The sequence below is a fragment of the Lolium perenne genome, chromosome 1 (assembly GCF_019359855.2).
Source record: "Lolium perenne isolate Kyuss_39 chromosome 1, Kyuss_2.0, whole genome shotgun sequence".
Taxonomy (NCBI): Eukaryota; Viridiplantae; Streptophyta; class Magnoliopsida; order Poales; family Poaceae; genus Lolium; species Lolium perenne.
In genome coordinates, this window is record NC_067244.2 from 109,081,017 (window position 1) to 109,102,034 (window position 21,018).

General features: G+C 44.7%; 1 protein-coding gene across 1 annotated transcript; it reads left to right on the forward strand.

The window, feature by feature from the left end:
* On the forward strand, positions 1-4,428 carry LOC139832877 (uncharacterized). The gene is made up of 13 exons (XM_071822826.1): positions 1-48; positions 229-891; positions 1,010-1,171; positions 1,254-1,409; positions 1,800-2,445; positions 2,544-2,651; positions 2,724-2,852; positions 3,037-3,241; positions 3,358-3,547; positions 3,635-3,733; positions 3,834-3,968; positions 4,053-4,153; positions 4,245-4,428. Exons 1-13 carry the CDS (start codon positions 1-3, stop codon positions 4,426-4,428), a joined length of 2,826 nt encoding a protein of 941 aa, XP_071678927.1.
* Positions 4,429-21,018: the final 16,590 nt, after the last annotated feature.

Here is a 21,018-nt window from a genome sequence, read left to right on the forward strand (position 1 = left end):
ATGCAAATGTTCATGATTGCTACATTCTCGGTGATAATTGCTACGCTGGTGATGATTTTCTTGTATGCTTGTGCTTCATTTGTGTCTTTTGCTTTATTTAGTTTGCTACATAGGCCATTGTGTTTATAAGTTTTGTTTACCATCTATGTACATTATGTACATGAATTGCTGCGTTATCATTTTAAATGTTTTTCTTTTGATTTTTTTTGTGTTCTTCATTTTTAACAGGAAGATGGGATTGGTCATTGGGTTTCCAAGGATCGTTTTGCTGCAAAGCGTCTGCATGCTCTTGCTGCAGAGCTCGATGGTCCGAAGAGACGTATTATTGAAGAGCAGAGTGCATTTAGAGCATTGTTGAATGTATCTCCATTCAACATTCCTAATGCTCTAATAGACTTTGTTGCCTCTCATACTAGCCCTGGTTTGCGGGAGTTCAAGTTCCACAAGAAGAGGATAGTTTTCACAAAAGATATGGTGAGGAAAGTTTTTGGAATTCGATGCGGCGACAGACTTGTTGTTCAGAAGAAAGGTGAGCATCCTCAGCTGCGGCAGATATACATAGAAGAAGGACAATCAAGGCCTTTCATCCAGCATGCCGTTAAATTGCTCAAGGCTTGTGATGTTACGGATGACCTCACCATTATCAGAACATGGGATCTTATATGTTTGGCTACGGTTATTGCCCCTGGTAGCGCAAATCTGATTAGCCTTGACTATTTGGACTGTATGTTGGACCCTCGGAGGACTCACGAGTTTGCATGGGATGAACACTTGCTTGAGTTAGCAATGCAGGAGGTTACAAAAATCAATAGCAAGACAGCAGAGGTAGTGGTACCAGGAAATGCTAGGAAAAATGAGTTTTGGATCACTGGACCGTTCGCCCTTCTAGCTGTACGTTTTTGAACTTACCCCATGCTCTGTTTTGTTTTTTGTTTTTTTGCTATTTTTCATGTTTTAATCTTCGCTACCGTAACTGAATTTGTTTATGCTTCCATCCTTTCTTTGACAGGTTGTCTACATGGATCACCTTGATTTTCCACCAAACCAACATGTCATTAACTACTCAATTCCTAGAGTATGTTTTGTGACCAGTAGTGATTTCAAGTTTGTTGTCCAAAATGATCTTGATAGGAAGATCCTGAATAATAAGACTGTTTTTGGAAGGCGTCCGGTGAGTTACTCATAGCACCGCTTGGTTTTTTTGTAGTTTTTTCTATAAGATCCTTATTTTCTTCTCTTTTTTTGTTGTGTAGTTTCTTGAACTGTCAAACACTCCTTATGGAGTTGCTGCTTTTTCCAACCGTCATCATGTTGAGGAGCCTGTTGAGCAGCCTGTTGAAGAATCTGAAGTGAACCCGTCTGCCTCGCTCAATGAATGGCTTGTGTTTCCTACTAGTCAGGATCTTGAGGTATAGTACATGGTTTTCAGCCATTTTCCTCTATTATTTTTCATGTAATTGTTGCATTTTTTATATTGTCTTGCTACTTTACATTTAACAATGTTGCTACTATAGTTACTGTTATGTGCTACCATGGTATCATCTGAAAACCCCCAGCTTCATTAGCATTTATGTAGCAAACCAATACTTTTTGCTAACATGTTTTATATTTTTTGCTACTTTATTTTAACAATGTTGCTACTACAGTTAATGGTATGTGCTACCATGTTTTCATCTCAAAATCCCCAGTTTTTATAATGAATGCAACAATTGCTCTTTTATACTGCTTCATTAGTATTTTATTAGCTGTATCACCTCCATTTTTTCTTCCTGATGTATGTGCTATGTATCTGTCGACAGGTTCCAGCTGCGTACAAGCATCTGTATGAGAAACACAGGTCTATTTATGGTCGTGATCTTGACACCACTCTCAAGAATTTTGGTGTTGGTTTGAAGCAAATGCATTCGCAGCGCATGGCAGCTTTGCTTATTGACATAGATGCAGCAAAGAAAGAAGGTGATGGTCCTAGTGTGCATTTCCCAAACGGAGGTGGAGTTGAAGATGAAAATATGGACGGTGCTGACAGACATGATGATGAAGGTACTTCCAATCATGATGATGAAGAAATCCCGGCAGCTGATTCTGAAGAAACAGACAACGACGAGTTTGTTGTCGAAGCAAGGGCTGCTGTCATGGACTCACGCACACTCGTCGTGGATATGCCGCAATCTGCTGTTCTGTTGGATTCTTCTACAGGTGGAGATGTTGCTGGTGAACAGGTTTCTGTTGACAGCCCTGTGACGTCACCTATAAACTCACCATTTGCTCGTATACCGGAGGGCATATCTGTAGAAGCTTGGAATAGAGCCCCTGACCCTCCATCAATGGATCTATTCTCTCAGGATCCAGATGGAGTTGTTGTGTCTGAAGATCAAATCACTATTCCTGCAGAAGAAATTACTCCGCCTGCTGATGTTCCTTCTGTAGTGAAGCTAGACGACACATGTATGTTTCTTATTTTGTTGTATCTGTTCTTTATTTTTGTGTTGTAATTGTAGTTTTTTGATCGTCTAACTATCTATTCTTTTTTTATTTTTTACTAGCTTCTGAGCAGCCTAAAGTTATGGAGGCTACAACACCACCCATACCATCCAGGGATGCTGAAGATCACTTGGGCGAGAACGTGTCACCGCAACATCCTACAAACACAGGTCATTTTTGCCTAAGCAAGTTTTTTTCATCTTTCATTGCTCATGTTTACTAAGTTTTGAAAGTTTTATTAGGTGCAGAAGTTTCAGTTATTAAGAGAGCTAGACTTGTTGCTGCCGATGGCAAACTAAGTCTGATTGCTGGTATTCCTTTAAATGTGGGCTCAACTGTTCTTGTGGCTGAAAGAAGCCCTTCTCCTTCTGGTATTCCTTGAGCTTAACACTCCATTTGCTGCATTTTCATTTTTTTGTTGCTACATTATGTATACTGTTTTGGCTACTTTACATAATAATTGTTGCTACATTCCTTCTTTGTTTAAATGTTGATCTTAGTACTCACTTGCTTTTCACAGCATAAAATGGTTTTGTCTGTGTTATTCTGCTTCAGATGTTGCTGCAGATGTTGTCACCAAAGATGCTAGTACTGGTGCTAAAACTGTTGAAAAGAAAACTAGGTACAAGAGGGCTGCCAAGGGTGAACTCTCACCTCCGAAGCTGAAGAAGATTAAGGTCTCTCAAGATGTTGTGCGTAAGTACGACAAATATGTTTCACATGGACGGAAATTCAAGAGGAAGAAGAAGAATGAAGTGCCGTGAGTCCTCCGTGTCATTTTGTTTATTTTTTGCTGCATGGGTTTTGTGTTTCATCTTACCCTTTTTCCTTCATTTTTTGGAAATAAAAGTGTTTGTTGGTTTTCCATTGCTGCAGCAAAGAGTTTCTGAAGATTGGTCGATTCTTTTGCTCGTACAAGTCCTTCGTTGGAGCTCTTCGTCCACGCCAATATTTGAGCAACGTTGTGATGGCAGTTTGGACAGAGAAGTTCAATCATGCAGCAAAAGCAAGTGCTGAGAAGAATCCCCGAAATCACAAGAGATATGCTTTCTCTCCGTACTTTGCGGTGAGTAATTTATTGCATTTTTCTCTTCCAAGCTTGTCCCATGTTATCACTTGTTTCATCATCTTTTATTGTTTTCCAAACATACAGGAAAAGCTTGCTGTAGAAACCTCTACTTTTGACCCTGCCTCTGTCATGAAAGAGTTCAAAATTGCATGTAGCAAATTCAAAATTCTGAAAGATGACATGGTGAGTTTTCGTGTGTGTTCTTGTTTCTGTGAGCAATTTCAAGGTTTCTCATGCATGTATAACTTCTTCATCTTTAAATTATCTCTCTGTTTGTATGTAGCTTTACCTGCCCATTGTACAAGCCGATCACTGGATTGTATGCTGCATCAACTTGCTGTGCAAGCAATTTCACATTTTTGATTCAATGATGCCAGAGAATGGTGTGAGCACCTTAGCAAAAGCAGCAAACAACTTGGTAGCAATTTTCACCTTTTTTTCTTAATGTTTTGCTTCAACTATTTTTGTCCTTACTATCCCATGCTGTTTGTTTTTTCCAAAGTTCTCCAACTTTGTCCGGACTGCAAACGAGTCCAAAGTTTCATGGGTTGACTTTGGGAAATTCAAGGAAGCTACACCTGACCATCCACAGCAAGACACTTTGTAAGTTTGCTTCACTGTTTTTTGACAATTAAATGATACAGTCATAATGTTTTTTTACTTTGTTTTTCACCATTTTTTTTGGTTGATGCAGGTATGACTGTGGATTCTACAGCATTCTTTACATGGAGCACTTCAATGGGAAAGTCATGCCAAATTTTGAGAATGATGTAGTTCCAGATTTTCGAAGGTTGCTCGCAGCAAGCCTAATCGACAACAGGGATAACCAGAGTGATGATGTCGACGTGATAATGAACGAGGATTTGCAGCAGGGATAGTTTAGCTTTTTGTTCAAAACACATGGTGTTGCTGCCTTTTGTAACTGTAACCATGTACTGGAACATGGAGTAGAACTAGGCTTCTGGTGATGGTTCTATATGTTGGACCTGTTAGTTGAATGATCAGTTCTTTTTATGTTTTCTCAGTACAATCTACCAGATATAAGTTTAATGTTGGCTCTGGAATATGGATGATGTTTTGAGTTTAAGTATGACAAGTATTCTCATGTTTTATGGTCTTTTCCAGTATCATTCTCTTTTTACTTGCTACATAAGTTGATTTTGTTTGCTGTAAATACATAACCCACTTTGCTACCATGCTCATATATTTTTGCTGTCAATTTACCTGTGGTACATGCACTTCCGTCATTTTTAAGTGTTGCTTCACACAAAGAGTTTATCTCCCTGACAATGTAATAAACAAGTTTTGCTTCAAACCAAATGTTACCTAACCTTTTATTTTTCAACATGCATGCTGCAAGCAATTAGGTTGAGCTTTTCCATTTTCTACTATGATGCAAACACGATGATACAATAAAATGCTTCAATGCTTGAACCATCAAGAAGTTGTCAATTCAAATGATCCCTTTTGTGTCCCCAGTATGACAAATATAGTATGTTCCTGACTGGAATTAATTTGTTGCTGCAAACTCATATCTATTATGTTGTTTTCACAAGCTAAAAGTGCTGCATCTGCATCTGTTTGTTGCTGCAATTTTTGTCCAGTATCATTTTACACTATCCAGGTTACAAAATAAATATAAGACAGCCTGGGGTAGAAAATCAACGATGTAGCATCTGTAACATTTTATCAACATTTGTTACTTTGTATACTATAATTGTAAGCATCTGTAACATATCTCAACATTTTTCAGAATTAAATGTATAATTCCTCGCTGAAGCAATCTATAACGTCAAATCTGCTCCCGCTTGCATTGCATCTTCTCTAGCCAAAGCAATTTTCATGTACTTGCAGTCCTTTACAGATATGTGATCTTCATCACCACAGAATGGGCACTTCTTCTTCCTGTACTTCCTCTTTGGTTTTGGCTCTTTTGGTGTTTTAGGTTCACTTTGCTTCTTCCTTCTCTTCTCATTTGCCTCATCCCGCAGCTCGACCAATGTCTTCCTCCGCTTTTCTGTTATCTTTGGGCGACCTTTTGGCTTCGTACGTGGAGGATTCTTCACCTGGTGACTTGCAGTACCATCTACTGTTGTTGTTTGTTGCTGTGGAGCTTCAGGTTTTTGCTGTCTCTGGTCCTCACTCTGTCTATGCTGATAACCTTCTCCTTCTTGCTGCACTTGACCTTTTGCTTTAAGCATTGTAGCAACAACTTTGCTTGCTTCGTCAACAATGCGGGATACAGCAACATATGTATCATCATCGAAGCATGCGTCAGATGCCAACTGGTTCATCTTTCTGCACAGTGAGTTGTACTTGAGTGTGTTACTTGTTGGGACACCAAATCTGATTGTATTTGTCCCAGGTTCAGGGGCATGTGTTGTTGCTGCTGCAGACCACCTTTCAAGCATGTATCTTCCTGGTATTTGCTGCACATTGAGGTGCACCATCACCCTAATGATATGTGGGCATATTAAACCACACATCTCAAACATGTTGCATCCACATGTGTACAATCCTTCTTCAGGGTTAACTGCAACCCGATAAGTTTTCACATCAAGGTCTTGATTTGGAACAAGATCAAAACATAAGCCTTCTGCCTCTACATGGATAGGGTAAAATCTTGTTGAACTCTGAACCATTTTTTGGAACCTGTCGAAGACTTCCCTTGTGTAAAATTTCAATGCCTGTTCTTCAATGCTGTAACTGCATTTTGTTTTTGTCACAAATGTAATTAGTAAATGCTCCAGTAATAATAAAACAATGCTACATATTCATTAGGGACAATGTATAAGTGTTGTGTAGCATGGAAGAGTCTCACCTGCCCCAAAGCTTTGCTGTCGTCGTCTCCATTGTGAAGCCCGCATTGTCTTCACGATCCAACATCAAATTCTGGCACAACTCATACTGCTGCACGAAATTCCACACGGAGTCACTAGGGCGAACCAATGTCTTCAAGTATGAGTTAAGGCCTTCCGATCTTCCAGTTGTGCTTGTGAATGGGAAAAAACTTTTCCTGAAGTAAACTGGTGCCCATGTCTTTCTGCTCTTCCACATATTATTGAGGTGGTTGTTCTCTGCCATGTCGAAGCTTCGCAGCATATGCTGCCAGCAGAATTCAAACTCCTCAATAGTATCGATTCCATATATGCATGAGTAAAATGCATCCGCAAATGGATGGCCTTCTCCCAAATTTGGACCAAGTTTTTTCCTTGCTAGGTGCAAGACATGGTAGCAGCAGATCTCGTGTACTGAATTTGGAAATACCTTGTCAATTGCATTAGCCATAGCCTGGTCCCGGTCTGTCATTATATGATCTGGGTGCATCTGATTCATTGCGAGCATCCACCTTTCAAATACCCACTTAAATGTTTCTGTTGTTTCATCCGGTAGCAAAGCACAACCTAGAACAATCGTATGTGTGTGGTTATTTATTCCCACAATTGGAGCAAAAGGAAGATTATACTTGTTGGTGCAAAAGGTTGTGTCAAAGAAAACACAGTCCTTGTACTTGGGGTATAGTGCTCTGGTCCTTCCATCCACCCAGAATAATCCTCTGACAGCATTGTTTGAATCCACTTGTGTGTCATAAAAGAAATTTGGACTTTCTGCTTTCCTGCGTTCAAAGTACTCAATCACCATGCTCATATCACGTTGTGATACTTCCTCTCGCAGCATTGTCCTTATGTTAGACACATCTCTTTTCACGTAGCCTAGCGTCCTTGGGTCGCCACCATGCACACTTCCTAGACAACCCATTATCTGAGCGGTTGTAATGTTTTGATTATGTAGCGTCTGTAGGAATTGGAAATCTTCTTCTGGGACTTTCCTATGTGATCTGTAGTAGCGTCGCCTCCCTGCTAGCTTCACCATTGGGTGGGTGTGATCTTCTTTAAAAATAGTGACAGACCAATGGCCATTCCGCTTCCCAACAACCATATGTGCTTTACAGTCACATCGAAGCAAAATATTACGCTGCTTTGATTCGTTCACGTCCATCTCAGAACCAGCTTGTTTGCTTCTTGACTTTTGCTCACCAATGTTGCTCATATCGACAGAAGCTTCTTTTACTTTTGCAGCAGCTTCTTTGCTTCTCGCAGCAGCATTCTTACATTTAGCTGCTGGTTTACCAGTATGCACACACTCAAACACTCTGCTCAGTATTGTGTCCTTTGGCACTCCTCGTGCTGTGCTATACTTGGTGTTTCCAATGCGTGTGCCGAAACCAAGCTTCCACGCATAGTCATTGTATACTTGTTTTGCTACTTCAAGGTCATCGAACATCATCCCAACAAATGGAACCACAGGCTGTGAACAAATTTCTTCACCATCTTCTTCAGCAACATTGGAAGCACCTGCACTTGCTGTACTATTTGGTCCCGGAACAAATTTTGCTGCATCATTCCCATCTTGATCAGCACCATCATAACCTTCTGTTTGCGCTGGCTTGTTGAGGTCAAAACCTTGAAGGATGCTGTCGGCAACAAACCCCTGTCGACATAACATGAATTGTTGTTATAGTCTTGTAGCTAGAAGCAACTTTTTCTGTAGCAATATGCAGTCCAAAATCCAGACTACCTCTGCAGCACTTTTTTTGACTGTTGAACTTTTTTTTGAGAAGCATAAATGACCAACTATATATGATGAAGAATATGTGCAGCACTATGTTTGTAGCAATAAGTTTATATGCAGCATCATTGCTGCATGAGCACAAATATTTCTTAATACAAAGGCCAATTCCATCACGTGTAGCAATTTTCATCACCTGGCTACAGGGTTACTAGGTCTACAAGTTTTTTTGCAGCATAGAAGCAAACTGCAGCAGCAGAACTCGTGGAGATTCAGAGAGAAGAACTCACCGATGCAGCTGGTTGGTCATCTTCGGGGTTCTGGTTGAAAAACACCGGAGGGTTGTTGAATCTTCCATGGATGGGTTGCTGCAACGGCTCTCCTGCTCTGGCGTTCGCCGTATCTGCTGCAGCTCGCCGGCGAGGACCCTGGTTAGATCCAGAGCTTGAAGCAACAATTGGCGGTGGGACTAGGTGGTTCTTATGGCCTGGAGGAGGGTACAGCACGGATCGGAGCAGATGCGCCATGGATCACGCGGCGGAGGTTGCTGCAGGGCTTGTCGCCGGTGGTTGCCGCGCAACCGTCGCCAGTGCCGGAGAGCTTGGCGCCCGAGAGGAGAGGTTGGCGACGGGGAAGCTGATTTAGTTGTTTTGCTGCAATTCGCAAGTTTTTGCTGCCCGGCAGCAAAAGCGGGACAATGTCTTAATTCCGACCAGATCGTACGGTGGAGGTTGTTCCATCCAACGGCTGGCGACCCGGGGGCTGGGAAATCAGATCCCCCGGGGGACGCCCAGCAGTTTCCTTTCAATATTGTTAACTTTGCGGTGTTACAAAAATGAAAAGCCCCCTGTACATTTAGAACAAATGCTCTGAATGAGACTGACATTATTTATATTTGAGCTCGTCATCTGTAACATTTGCAGTGAGGACGTAACATGATTAAGGATACAATACTAAACAAATAATCCAAGATCATTATTAGTCCAAGAATCAATACCTCACAATCTGCAAGCTGCAAGAAACATGATTCGTGGAATGGATCGGGTACTCGAAGACAATGGATTATAGATGTAGGACTGTCCAATTGTCTTCTCACTATATAGTAGTATTAGAGTTCATCACAGTATAAAAAACTACAACCTTACTATTTGAGCATTCTTAGATCTGAAGATTAGTGAATGCACATTTAGCAAGCTATATCTATTCGCTAATATTTTCAGAAGATCTTTCGATAACAGAAAAAGAAATCTGTTCATAGTTCTACCCTGAAGTAATATGTTTTGGAAAAGGCTCACCGTAGACATAATGAAAAATGGGAAAGTTCTATGAAGGAAGATTCAAGGTCAAGATGGCACCTTACAATCACTTCTAGCCAAGACACGTCACATTCATCCTCTTAACAGAAGGACATGGAATATTAGCTTTCCTATCTTATTTACAAAATTTAGTCCTAAAGTGACACAGTACAGGAGAGGAAGCGCCATTCGTGGTGGGCAAGAGTGAGAACCATGGCAAAGATATGTCCAGTTGAATTGAACCATTCAAGCTGACCATAAACCACACATCAACCATTAGTTGCTGGAATTTTGGCATTTGGCCTTTGACCCATGGCCCATTATCAAATTCTGAAATTCACATGGCCCATTCCAAAAATCAGTGGCGGCACTAGTGGGGGCTGAAGTTTAGTCTCACGCTGCTAGTTGGAAGAGAGTTGGAATGGTATATAAGGTGGGCTATTCTAGTCCTAGTAAGTGAGTGAGAAGAGAGAGAGCCCTCGCGCACTCCTCCTCCTCCGCCGCCTGCCTCGCCACGCCTCGTCACGACGCGCGCCGAACCAAGCCGAGCTTATCATTTTGTTGTTTGGGAAGTCATTAACAAACGCGTTACTCAGCCGTTTTGCCTTCTGGTTATTCTGGATCGTGCCTGTGCCGACTCGGATGTGAGCTGCGCCCCACGACTTTCCCGAACCGCACTACATAAGACCCTGTGCAACCCTAGCCGCTACTACTAGACGCATACGCAACTACCTGTTTCCAGTTCATTGCGCCGCCGCCGCCACCTTCGTCTTCCTCATCCCGTCTGTCGGCGTGCACCGACTGTCGGGACAGTAGGCCTCCGGAACCCTGCCTCTCGTGAACCTATACGGGTGAGGGGCAATTAGGTTTTTGGGGAGAGCTCCGGCGCGACTACTAGCATCACGATGTCATCATCGGACGACGAGTTACTCCACACCGACAACTTCTTCCCGGACCTTAGCGACTTCTTCGACAACCTCAACATGGGCGACAACGACGCAGCTGCGAAGTATGTGATCTTGTCGTTTCTCGTTCAGCTTCTGTTAGAGTTTCTTCTTCTAGTTTCTGTGGTAGATGGGATCGGTTTGTCTTGTTTAGATGTGATATGTTCATCTATCTTACTAGTCTGCACAATTAGTTTATTTGTTGCTTTCATAGTCATGATTTATCATTTACTTGTACGGATTATTTCATATGGATATTTGCTTATATATTCAACACTCCAAAAACCTGACTATAGGCAAATCAATTCAAGCAGCGTTGCTGCCGCTACTCGACCTCCCCTCTTTGATGGTATGCATTACAAGAGGTGGCGCACAAAGGCAGTTCTATGGTTTAAAAACCTAGGTTGTTTTAGCGCCACAGATGCTAGACCTGAGGGCATCTTTCTGCAGAGGAGCAGGAAAAGTTTGAGAAGGTCGACGCCATGTTTAAGGTGGCCTTGTTCATCATTCTTGGGGACAACATTGTTGACCCGTACATGGCTTTCGACCATGGTAAAGATGCGTGGGATGCGCTCGAGGCCAAATTTGGGGTCTCGGATGCTGGCACTGAATTGTATGTCATGGAGCAATACTATGACTACAGGATGACTGATGAGCGCTCCGTGGTTGAGCAGGCTCATGAGATTCAGTCCCTTGCCAAAGAACTCGAGCAGTTTAAGTGTACCTTACCGGACAAATTTGTGGCCGGTGGCATTATTGCCAAGCTTCCTCCCTCGTGGAGGAACTTTGCTACTTCTCTGAAACATAAGAGACAAGAGTTTTCCGTTTCGGATCTCATTGGCTCGCTTCATGTGGAAGAGAAGATGAGAGCAAAGGACACACGCACTCGTAGTTTTGAGGGAGGTTCTAGTGCCAATGTGGTACAGAAGAAGAACTTCCAATCTCACAAGTCTAAGAATAAGAACAATGGAAAAGGCAAGTTTGACGAGAAGAACAAAGCCTCCAACTCAACCAACTTCAAGAGGAAATCTCCTTATAAGAAGAAAGGGAACTGCCATGTTTGTGGCGCTCCTAGACATTGGGCTCCTGATTGCCCAGAACGCCATGATCGGCATGGGAACAACGGCAAGTCCGCAAATATTGTTATTGGCGTTGATACTGAGATGAAGGACGTTGGGTACAATATTTCTCCTAATGTCCTTTCAGTATGTAATTCTCCTGATTGGTGGATAGACACCGGAGCCAATACACATGTATGTTCTGATGTTTCTATGTTTTCTTCTTATCAGGTCGCAAGGACTTCCTCCGTGCTGATGGGAAACGGCTCACGTGCTTCTGTTCGTGGTGTTGGTACAGTGGATCTGAAGTTTACTTCGAGAAAGACCATCCAGCTGAAGAATGTGCATCACGTTCCCTCCATTAATAAGAATCTCGTTAGCGGATCGCTTTTATGTCGAGATGGTTTTAAGTTGGTTTTTGAGTCCAATAAAGTTGTAATTTCCAAGTGTGGACAATTTGTTGGAAAGGGTTATGTGTGCGGAGGCTTGTTCCGCTTATCTTTGTCAGACCTATGTACTCAAATTATTAATCATGTTTGCAATGATAGTGAGTCCAATATTTGGCATTCACGACTTTGTCATATTAATTTTGGGTGCATGACGCGACTAGCAAATATGAATATAATTCCAAAATTTGCTATTATCAAGAAATTCAAGTGCCAAGTATATGTGCAAGCTAAGCAACCACGTAAGTCTCATAAGACTGCGGAGGCAAGAGACTTGGCACCGCTGGAGCTTATACATTCAGATCTTTGTGAAATGAATGGTGAATTGACAAAAGGAGGGAAAAGATACTTCATGACTTTAATTGATGACTCTACTCGATATTGTTACGTGTACCTCCTAAAATCTAAAGATGAAGCTCTTAATCACTTCAAAATCTTTAAAGCTGAAGCAGAAAACCAACTTGATGATCGTGGTGGAGAGTATTTTTCCAACAAGTTTGATTCTTTTTGTGCGGAACATGGTATTATCCATGAGAGGACGCCTCCCTACTCACCTCAGTCAAATGGGGTGGCCGAAAGAAAGAACCGTACTCTAACTGATTTGGTTAACGCCATGTTAGATACATCGGGTCTATCCAAGGCATGGTGGGGGAGGCGATATTGACTGCATGTCATGTCCTAAACTGTGTCCCCACAAAGAACAAAACCATTACCCCGTTTGAGGAATGGGAAAGGAAAAGGCTGAAACTCTCTTACCTACGAACTTGGGGCTGTATGGCGAAAGTAAATGTGCCGATACCCAAGAAGTGCAAGCTTGGACCAAAAACCGTGGATTGTGTTCTTCTGGGATATGCATTTCATAGCATTGGCTACAGATTTTGATAGTAAAAGTTGAGGTATCCGACATGCATGTTGGTACAATTATGGAGTCGAATGATGCGACTTTCTTTGAGGACATCTTTCCTATGAAAGAAACGTCTAGCTCATCAATTCAGGAGATGCCCAGTTCATCTACTCAAGAATTATTTCCTGAACCTACCATGGCTATAGAACACTTTGATAATCCTGTGGAGGATGACAATGAAGCTCCCAAAAGGAGCAAGAGACAGAGGACTGCAAAGTCCTTTGGACATGATTTCATTGTGTACTTCGTGGATGACACTCCCACTTCTATTTCAGAAGCCTATGCATCTTTGGATGCTGACTACTGGAAGGAAGCTGTCCGTAGCGAGATGGATTCCATCTTAGCCAATGGAACTTGGGAAATTACTGATCGTCCTTATGGGTGCAAACCTGTAGGATGTAAATGGGTGTTCAAGAAAAAGCTTAGACCTAATGGTACTATTGAAAAGTACAAGGCACGTCTTGTGGCCAAGGGTTATACCCAGAAACAAGGTGAAGATTTTTTTTGATACATACTCACTTGTTGCCAGACTGACCACCATTCGAGTGCTACTATCCTTGGCTGCCTCACATGGTCTTCTCGTTCATAAAATGGATATTAATACTACTTTCCTAAATGGAGAGCTTGAAGAGGAAATTTATATGGAGCAGTCTGATGGATTTGTAGTAGATGGTCAAGAAGGAAAGGTGTGTAAATTAATGAAGTATTTGTATGGGCTTAAGCAAGCACCTAAGCAGTGGCATGAGAAGTTTGAAAGAACTTTAACCACTGAAGGCTTTGTTGTAAATGAAGCTGACAAGTGTGTATACTATCACCATGGTGGGGGCGAGGGAGTTATTCTTTGTCTCTATGTCGATGACATATTGATATTCGGGACCAACCTTACTGTGATTAAGGAGGTCGAGGAGTTCCTATCTCGTTGTTTTGAGATGAAGGAGTTAGGAGTAGCTGATGTGATCTTAAACATCAAGCTGCTGAAGGATGACGATGGTGGGATTACATTGCTTCAGTCCCACTATGTGGAAAAGATCCTGAGTCGCTTCGGGTATAGTGACTGCAAATCTTCTCCAACGCCTTATGATCCTAGTGTGATAATTCGTAAGAATAAAAGAATTGCTAGAGCTCAATTGCGATATTCACAGATCATTGGCTCGCTTATGTATTTAGCCAGCGCCACGAGGCCTGACATCTCCTTTGCTGTGAGTAAACTCAGCCGTTTTGTGTCTAGACCTGGAGATGTTCATTGGCATGCTCTTGAGAGAGTTTTGCGCTATTTGAAAGGCACTGCGAGTTATGGCATTCACTATACTGGGTATCCAAGGGTACTTGAGGGTTATAGTGATAAAAATTGGATATCTGATGCTGATGAGACTAAGGCCACAAGTGGTTATTTGTTTACACTTGGAGGTGGCGCTGTTTCCTGGAAGTCTTGCAAGCAGACCATCATTATGAGGTCAACTATGGAAGCAGAACTCACAGCATTGGACACAACCACTTTTGAAGCAGAGTGGCTTCGTGAGCTCTTGATGGACTTACCTGTGGTTGAGAAACCAATACCCGCTATTTCTATGAACTATGATAATCAAACTGTGATCGTCAAAGTAAACAGTTCTAAGGATAATATGAAGTCATCAAGGCATGTGAAGAGGAGACTGAAAACTGTCAGGAAAATGAGAAACTCCAGAGTTATAGCGTTGGATTACATTCATACGTCTAGAAACCTGGCAGACCCCTTCACAAAGGGACTATCACGAAATGTGATAGAAAATGCATCGAGGGAGATGGGTATGAGACCCACACTATGAGTTGCACACGGTGGTAACCCACTCTATGTGATCGGAGATCCCGTGAATTAGAGCTGGGAGACAAGCTGTTGGTTAGCTGGGAGGAGAGTATATATCCATATATCAATTTTACCACTTCGTAAGATGCAATACTCTCCTAATCTGCATGGCAGGTTGATAATTATCTTAATGTGTTCTAAGTGGCTTATTTTAGCAGACATGTTGCCTTGCAGAACATCTTTGAAGAGCACACCTATATGAGTCTGATTGTTAAACGTCGCAATCTATGAGAGTTGGGTGCTCTCTAGTAAACACATGAAAGGCCCTGGAGTATGACGTATAAGCTCCAAACCGCGAGGAAGCCTCGCGTCAGCCTAGTATCGGTCTAGGCTTTGTATGAAGCCAGTGCGCAGAAAACTTGTAGTTCAAGGCACAGTCCACTATCCAAGTTGCAATCTAGTGTAATATGAAGCTTTAAGTGGAAGTTCAACTTAACAGTCTCCACGACATACCGGTATATAAAACATTGTTCTGGAAACTTATTGATGAGATGTGCCAATGAGAGTTTGTGGGGGGGTTGCTGGAATTTTGGGCATTTGGCCTTTGGCCCATGGGCCATTATCAAATTTTGACACTCACATGGCCCATTCCAAAAATCAGTGGCAGCATTAGTGGGGGCTGAAGTTTAGTCTCACACTGCTAGTTGGAAGAGAGTTGGAGTGGTATATAAGGTGGGTTGTTCTAGTCCTGGTAAGTGAGTGAGAAGAGAGAGAGCCCTCGTGCACTCCTCCTCCTCTGCCGCCTGCCTCGCCTCGCCACGCCTTGCCTCGCCACGCCTCGCCTCGCCTCGTCACGACGCGCCGCGGCTTGCGGGAATCTCGCCGAGCTGAGCTTATCTTTTTGCTATTTAGGAAATTAATTGTGTAATCAATTTTGAGTCATTAACGGACGCGTTACTCAGCCGTTTTGCCTTCCGATTTTTCTGGATCGTGGTTGTGCCGACTCGGACGTGGGCTGCGCCCCACGATCTTCCCGAACCGCACTACATAAGACCCTGCGCAACCCTAGCCGCTACTACTAGACGCATACGCGACTACCTATTTCCAGTTCATTGCGCCGCCGCCTTCGTCTTCCTCATCCCGTCTGTCGGCGTGCACCGACTGCCGGGACAGTAGGCCTCCGGAACCCTGCCTCTCGTGAACCTGTACGGGTGAGGGGCAATCAGGTTTTTGGGGAGCGCTCCGGCGCTACTACTGGCATCACGACGTCGTTATAGGACGACGAGTTCCTCCACACCGACAACTTCTTCCCGGACCTCAGCGACTTCTTCGACAACCTCAACATGGGTGATAACGACGCTGCTGCGAAGTATGTGATCTTGTCGTTTCTCGTTCAGCTTCTGTTAGAGCTTCTTCTTCTAGTTTCTGTGGTAGATGGGATCGGTTTGTCTTGTTTAGATGTGATCTGTTCATCTATCTTACTAGTCTGCACAATTAGTTTATTTGTTACTTTCATAGTCATGATTTATCATTTACTTGTACGGATTATTTCATATGGATATTTTCTTATATATTCAACACTAGTTACATCGGGGGACCACTAAAGTGTAAAAGCCACGTGAATTTGATCCAGTTCTAACCAAAATCTGCAAGTGTGAGCTGACCTTGTTCAGTGGATGGAAATCCTCCCACTTCAGGGGTCTGGGCGAGCATAGGGGATCAGAGCTCAAGTCAATTCCAATAACAGCAGCATGGCTCTAGGATTCAGAGGGTGGTCACCCCGGAGAGAGATTTGCCCTTGCGTACGTCCCGCGACGTAGTTTGCGATGGCGTCGGTGGGATTATTGCTTGCAAGCGACTAGGAGTCGTGATCTGATGACCGCGCATGGGTAAAGTCAAGGTCGATGACGGCCTGTGGAGAAATATGGAGGCGAGGAAGGGGAAGACGGCGTCGATGCAAGTCGCAATGGAGTTGATCGATGGAGTTCAAAAGGTGGAGAAATCTACGCGAACTCATCGTATGTTGCCATCGGTTTCCATTTCTCGCGAAGATGTGGAGATCGTGCGGGAGAGAAAGAGAGCGCGGAGTTATGGGATTGATGGAGAAGAGGAAGAGCCTGGCGTCACTGGTCATATGCGGCGGCCAGATTCATTCAGTGTCTTTGTAGATGTCGATATAGAAGACCAACAGTGCTGGCAGCCTGACACATCACGTGAGCATCAATGAAGATGGAGGAATGGGCTGAAGTACTCGGATGGGCTGCTACGGTTGTTGTTCTCTCGCTCAATAATTCTTTTGTGTTGCGGTGAGGACAACGAAGCCGAATTGAATTGAAACGGAAATGGAACTAAAGGAACCTGGTGGGAAAAGGGGTGATGTGGCCTTACGAGAGACCAGGAAATTGGGACCAACTATTTAGAAATAGAAAATGGGTAGTATGGATCTCTACTAATAAGTTACGAATAGGTGGTGTTAGTAGGTCAAAAAAACCGAACAAATTTTCGTCCGTCTAAAAAACCGGTCGTATATATCGCCCCTACATCCTCGTGCACTTATCCCGCCTCCTTCTCCTGATTGGTAACCACAGGCGTGTTGGGTCCGGTCTCTCCCGAAAAGAGTCCATATGGAATATGATTGCCGTATGTAACATAGGCCATGTTGTCGGTGGCCAATAAATCCAGCTCCCTACAGAGCGAAGAACTCCAGATCAGTTGCAAAAGAAACAATCGTAAGCAATAATCACCTGTTTCAGGCAGGCGTCGGAGACTACACGCCCGGCCATACTGCGTCCTCTGCGGCTACGCCTGCACGCCCGGCCAGACTGCGTCCTCTGCGGCTATGCCCCGTCGACTATACGCATCCTGCCCTCGAGCTGGAGTCGCAGACCTGGAGCAGTGCCCGACGGCGGCCACGGTGCCATGCACTATCCACGTTTCTCTCTTCAACCTAGAGTACAGCACTCCGGCGGGCAGCAGAGTCCTGCTCGAGACGCGGCAGGTTCATACGCGGTGGATATACTGCTCTCATATAAGAAACCATCGCATCACGTGGTTTACTAATCCTTAATTCACTTGGCCGCCATCGTCGATCGAACAAATACCGACGGGTCTCATGGGCATGGCAAGCGACAATGATTGCTACAACAAGGACGAGGAGCGATTGGAGCCGGACGGGATCGACGTTGGGCTTCTCACAGCCGGGGGATTTCCTTGGGAAGCGGCAATGAGTTCTCAGACGAGCACAAACAGGGACCGGAGCCGGACACGAGGACGACCATGGGCTGCTGGACAAGGGCACAACGCCGGCGGCTCGCCATGGCCAGCGACAACAAGGATTCGATCCGGGGCGGCGCTGGCTCTCCGGATTTTCGCCGGCGGCGGAGGTGATAGCTACGGGAGAAGAGAGCAGTACGGGCCGCATCCCGTGTGTGTATGTACGAGTACGAACGGCAACACCCATGGAACCCGCATTCGCATGCTTTACTCGTTGGCGACCGCCCCCATGCCGATCAGCCGATGGCCCTAGCGGCGGACCGTCCTCTGGGGTGTTGTTCCAGTCCTCGCTCGTGCACGCCAAGTACCGGCCGTCGGAGGTGTAAGCTGCAGCCATCGTTGCTCGACCTTGTTGTTGATTCCTGCACCATCCATGTGATTCCGGTTTAATGCTTCTTCAGAGGAATCGGATTTTACTACCGTAGAACAAATATATCGTCGACCATATTATAAGACGATCAATCGGCTATGCTCTTGTACAGTTGTATGCTGCGACAATGTAATACGAAGTACTCTGAACGGCCGCCAGGTCTGGCATTTTTCCGGCTGATGTGATTACAAATGTTCATGTAGTGTGCATCGGCAATTCGGCATAATTGTGTTTATGTTGGTGAAGTTAACTCTGTCAAGTGTAGCTCAGAGTGCAGGTATCATGTCAGAATGGTAGAATCCATCTTCGGCCTAACACTGAACCATATTGATCGATGCATTCAGTACTGTGTACATGCAGGAACTCCCAAGTTCTGAAGACTGCCCTACTAGCTAGCTCTATGGGAATGCCACCGTTTAGATCGAAATATTTAATTCATCACCAGGCGTATACCGGATAGTCAGATGTTTTTAATTATCTTGTTAAATATCAAACATAATCAGTTATTGGTTCTCTTATTATTAGGACTAGCTATAAAGAACAGACCTCTTTGAATAAACCTCTTTCATATTTAAAGAACTGTGTTAGCTACTGATTTGTTATACTAAGGAGTAAATATATTGGTTCCGTGTAAAAGGTGTAGTAGTGAAATGCTGTTGGGGCTAAACTAAAATCATCATGTTCTACTCTTTTTATTTAATGTGTATGTTAGTTTATATGGATTTTTCAAAGATATCTTGTTATTAATAATTATTATTACTCCCTCCGTTCTTTTTTAATTGACTCGAATTTAGTACAAGTTTGTACTAAATCTGAGTCAATTAAAAAGGAACAGAGGGAATAGATAAAATTTTGTAGCATTTTCTTATTGATTATGAGATGCAAATATTGTTATGTATTCCGTAGCAACGCACGGGTATTTTGCTAGTAATCTAGTAAGTTACATATAGGAATATAGGATTATATGATATTTATGTTAGTTGTTGTTCTCGGGTGGTCATCGGGGATTAATCGGAGTGGGTCAGATTTTTGTGTTACCGTATTCTTTTTTTTTAGATAAAAGGCACGTAAGTGGCTAACTTTGAATTAACAAAGCCACCAGCAGCAAAAACGATACAATGTGCTGAACCCAGCTTACAAATCGAAACCACACACTCACACGAACTACCAAAGAAGCTACCACCGGAAACACGACCAACAGGCTCAGCCAAAACGCCTACGAGGACTCGGAGCAGAGCTGGAAGCTACAGTGTCGGGCCGAAGCTCACTCGAGAGCGAGCCATTTTTCACGCGTGCCGTCGATAGAACCCCTCCACCGCAAAAACTCCACCGAAAGCCGATCACCCCCGGGGACCAACCCACGTTGCTCACAGATCCAAAAGCAGCACCAAGGGAGCTCGACAAGGGAAGGGCACGGACCAAGCCTTGCCGAAGATCGCCGAAGAATCACCTCCATCACAACCATCGGAGAGCCTCGTGCTGTGGACTCCAAGACGGTGTCTTCAAGAAGAGCATGACACTGGAGTGCCGCCACCGCCCGATCCGAGGATCTTGGGTTTTCACCCGGAAGAAGTAGAGGGACAGAGATTAGCCTCATGGCGCCTTTAGCAAGGGAACGCCGTCCGCGGACGTCGCCACCGTGGCCCAAGGGGCAAAGGTTTCCCTTTGGCAAGGTCACCGCCATCTACACCCCACAACACTCAACTCGCCGACCACCACGCCGTCCTCACGGCCGTGGTCACCATCCAGCACCAGAGTCATTGGCTTGCCCGCCAACCAACATGACTCCCACCTTCTAGGGCCGCCGCCCCGGCGTCCCAGCTCAGAGCACCGCAGAACGAGAGAGGAGACGGGAAAATATTCCGCCGCGAGGACCCCGGATACCGGCGAGGCTCCGGAAGGGGTTCCCTTTCCAGATCGACAACCGGCTGCCCCCATGGCTGTCGGCGTCACTAGATCTAGGCAGAGGAGGATGGGCTCGACATGGGCCCGGGGCCCCTGCCCCGGCACGAGCTCGAGGCGGCGGACGACCGCACTGCCCTCTCCCCGCCATGATCCTGACCAGAAGCCGCTGTCGCACCGCTGCCGACCGCCCAGGCCGCGTTGGCCCTCATGTCTGAGCACCCCCGGCCTCCTTCCCGATCCAGATCAACGCCAGCTCGCGCCGCCCGCCATCGTCGCCGCACCCGAGAGCGCAACCACCGCCGCGCACACGCCGAAGACCCGCAGCCACCACGCCGCCGTGCCCCACGTCCAGTGCTGCGCCCCCGCTGACCGCACCGGCCCGCGCCGCCAGCGCCAAGCGAGGGGGAGAAGAGGTCCCGCCGGCGCCGCCCCCGGGGCTTTGCTCGGCGACGCCCTGTGGTGGCGGCGAGGGAGGGAGGGAGGGGGAGGAGGCTGGCGACGGGGAGGGATTAGGGTTCGCCCACCCGCTCGCGGGAGCGGGCAGGAGGAACGGGTCTCCTAGAGAGTTGTGTCTTGTGTCATGTGTCTTCGGATCCACACTAAACTTGATCGTGTTACCATATTCTCCTGTCGTATTTTTCTTCAGAATCAAAGTGGAGCAGAAATGATAGGTTGTACTTTCAAATGCGGATATATTAGGCCGTGCATTCATAATGGGAAAGGGAAGACTCAGGACATAAGTAGATCGGCAACCCATACAACCATGAATAATGAAAAAACAAGTTCAATAAACACTCGTGAAATAAATAATTGTAACATGATAGAATGAATAAATATAAGGTGACAACGGGTGAACGAAGTAGGTCCATTTGAATGCAATGAAGCAAACACAAGGGCTAAGGTATCAGCCACACATCCTTA

What these genes read in the sequence shown, in the direction of transcription:
- LOC139832877 (XM_071822826.1), top strand. Translation starts at nt 1, where the DNA reads ATGCAAATGTTCATGATTGCTACATTCTCGGTGATAATTGCTACGCTG. An exon ending in GACCGTTCGCCCTTCTAGCT is followed by an intron (nt 892 to 1,009) that starts GTACGTTTTTGA and finishes TTTCTTTGACAG; the next exon opens with GTTGTCTACATGGATCACCT. An exon ending in AAATTCTGAAAGATGACATG is followed by an intron (nt 3,734 to 3,833) that starts GTGAGTTTTCGT and finishes GTTTGTATGTAG; the next exon opens with CTTTACCTGCCCATTGTACA.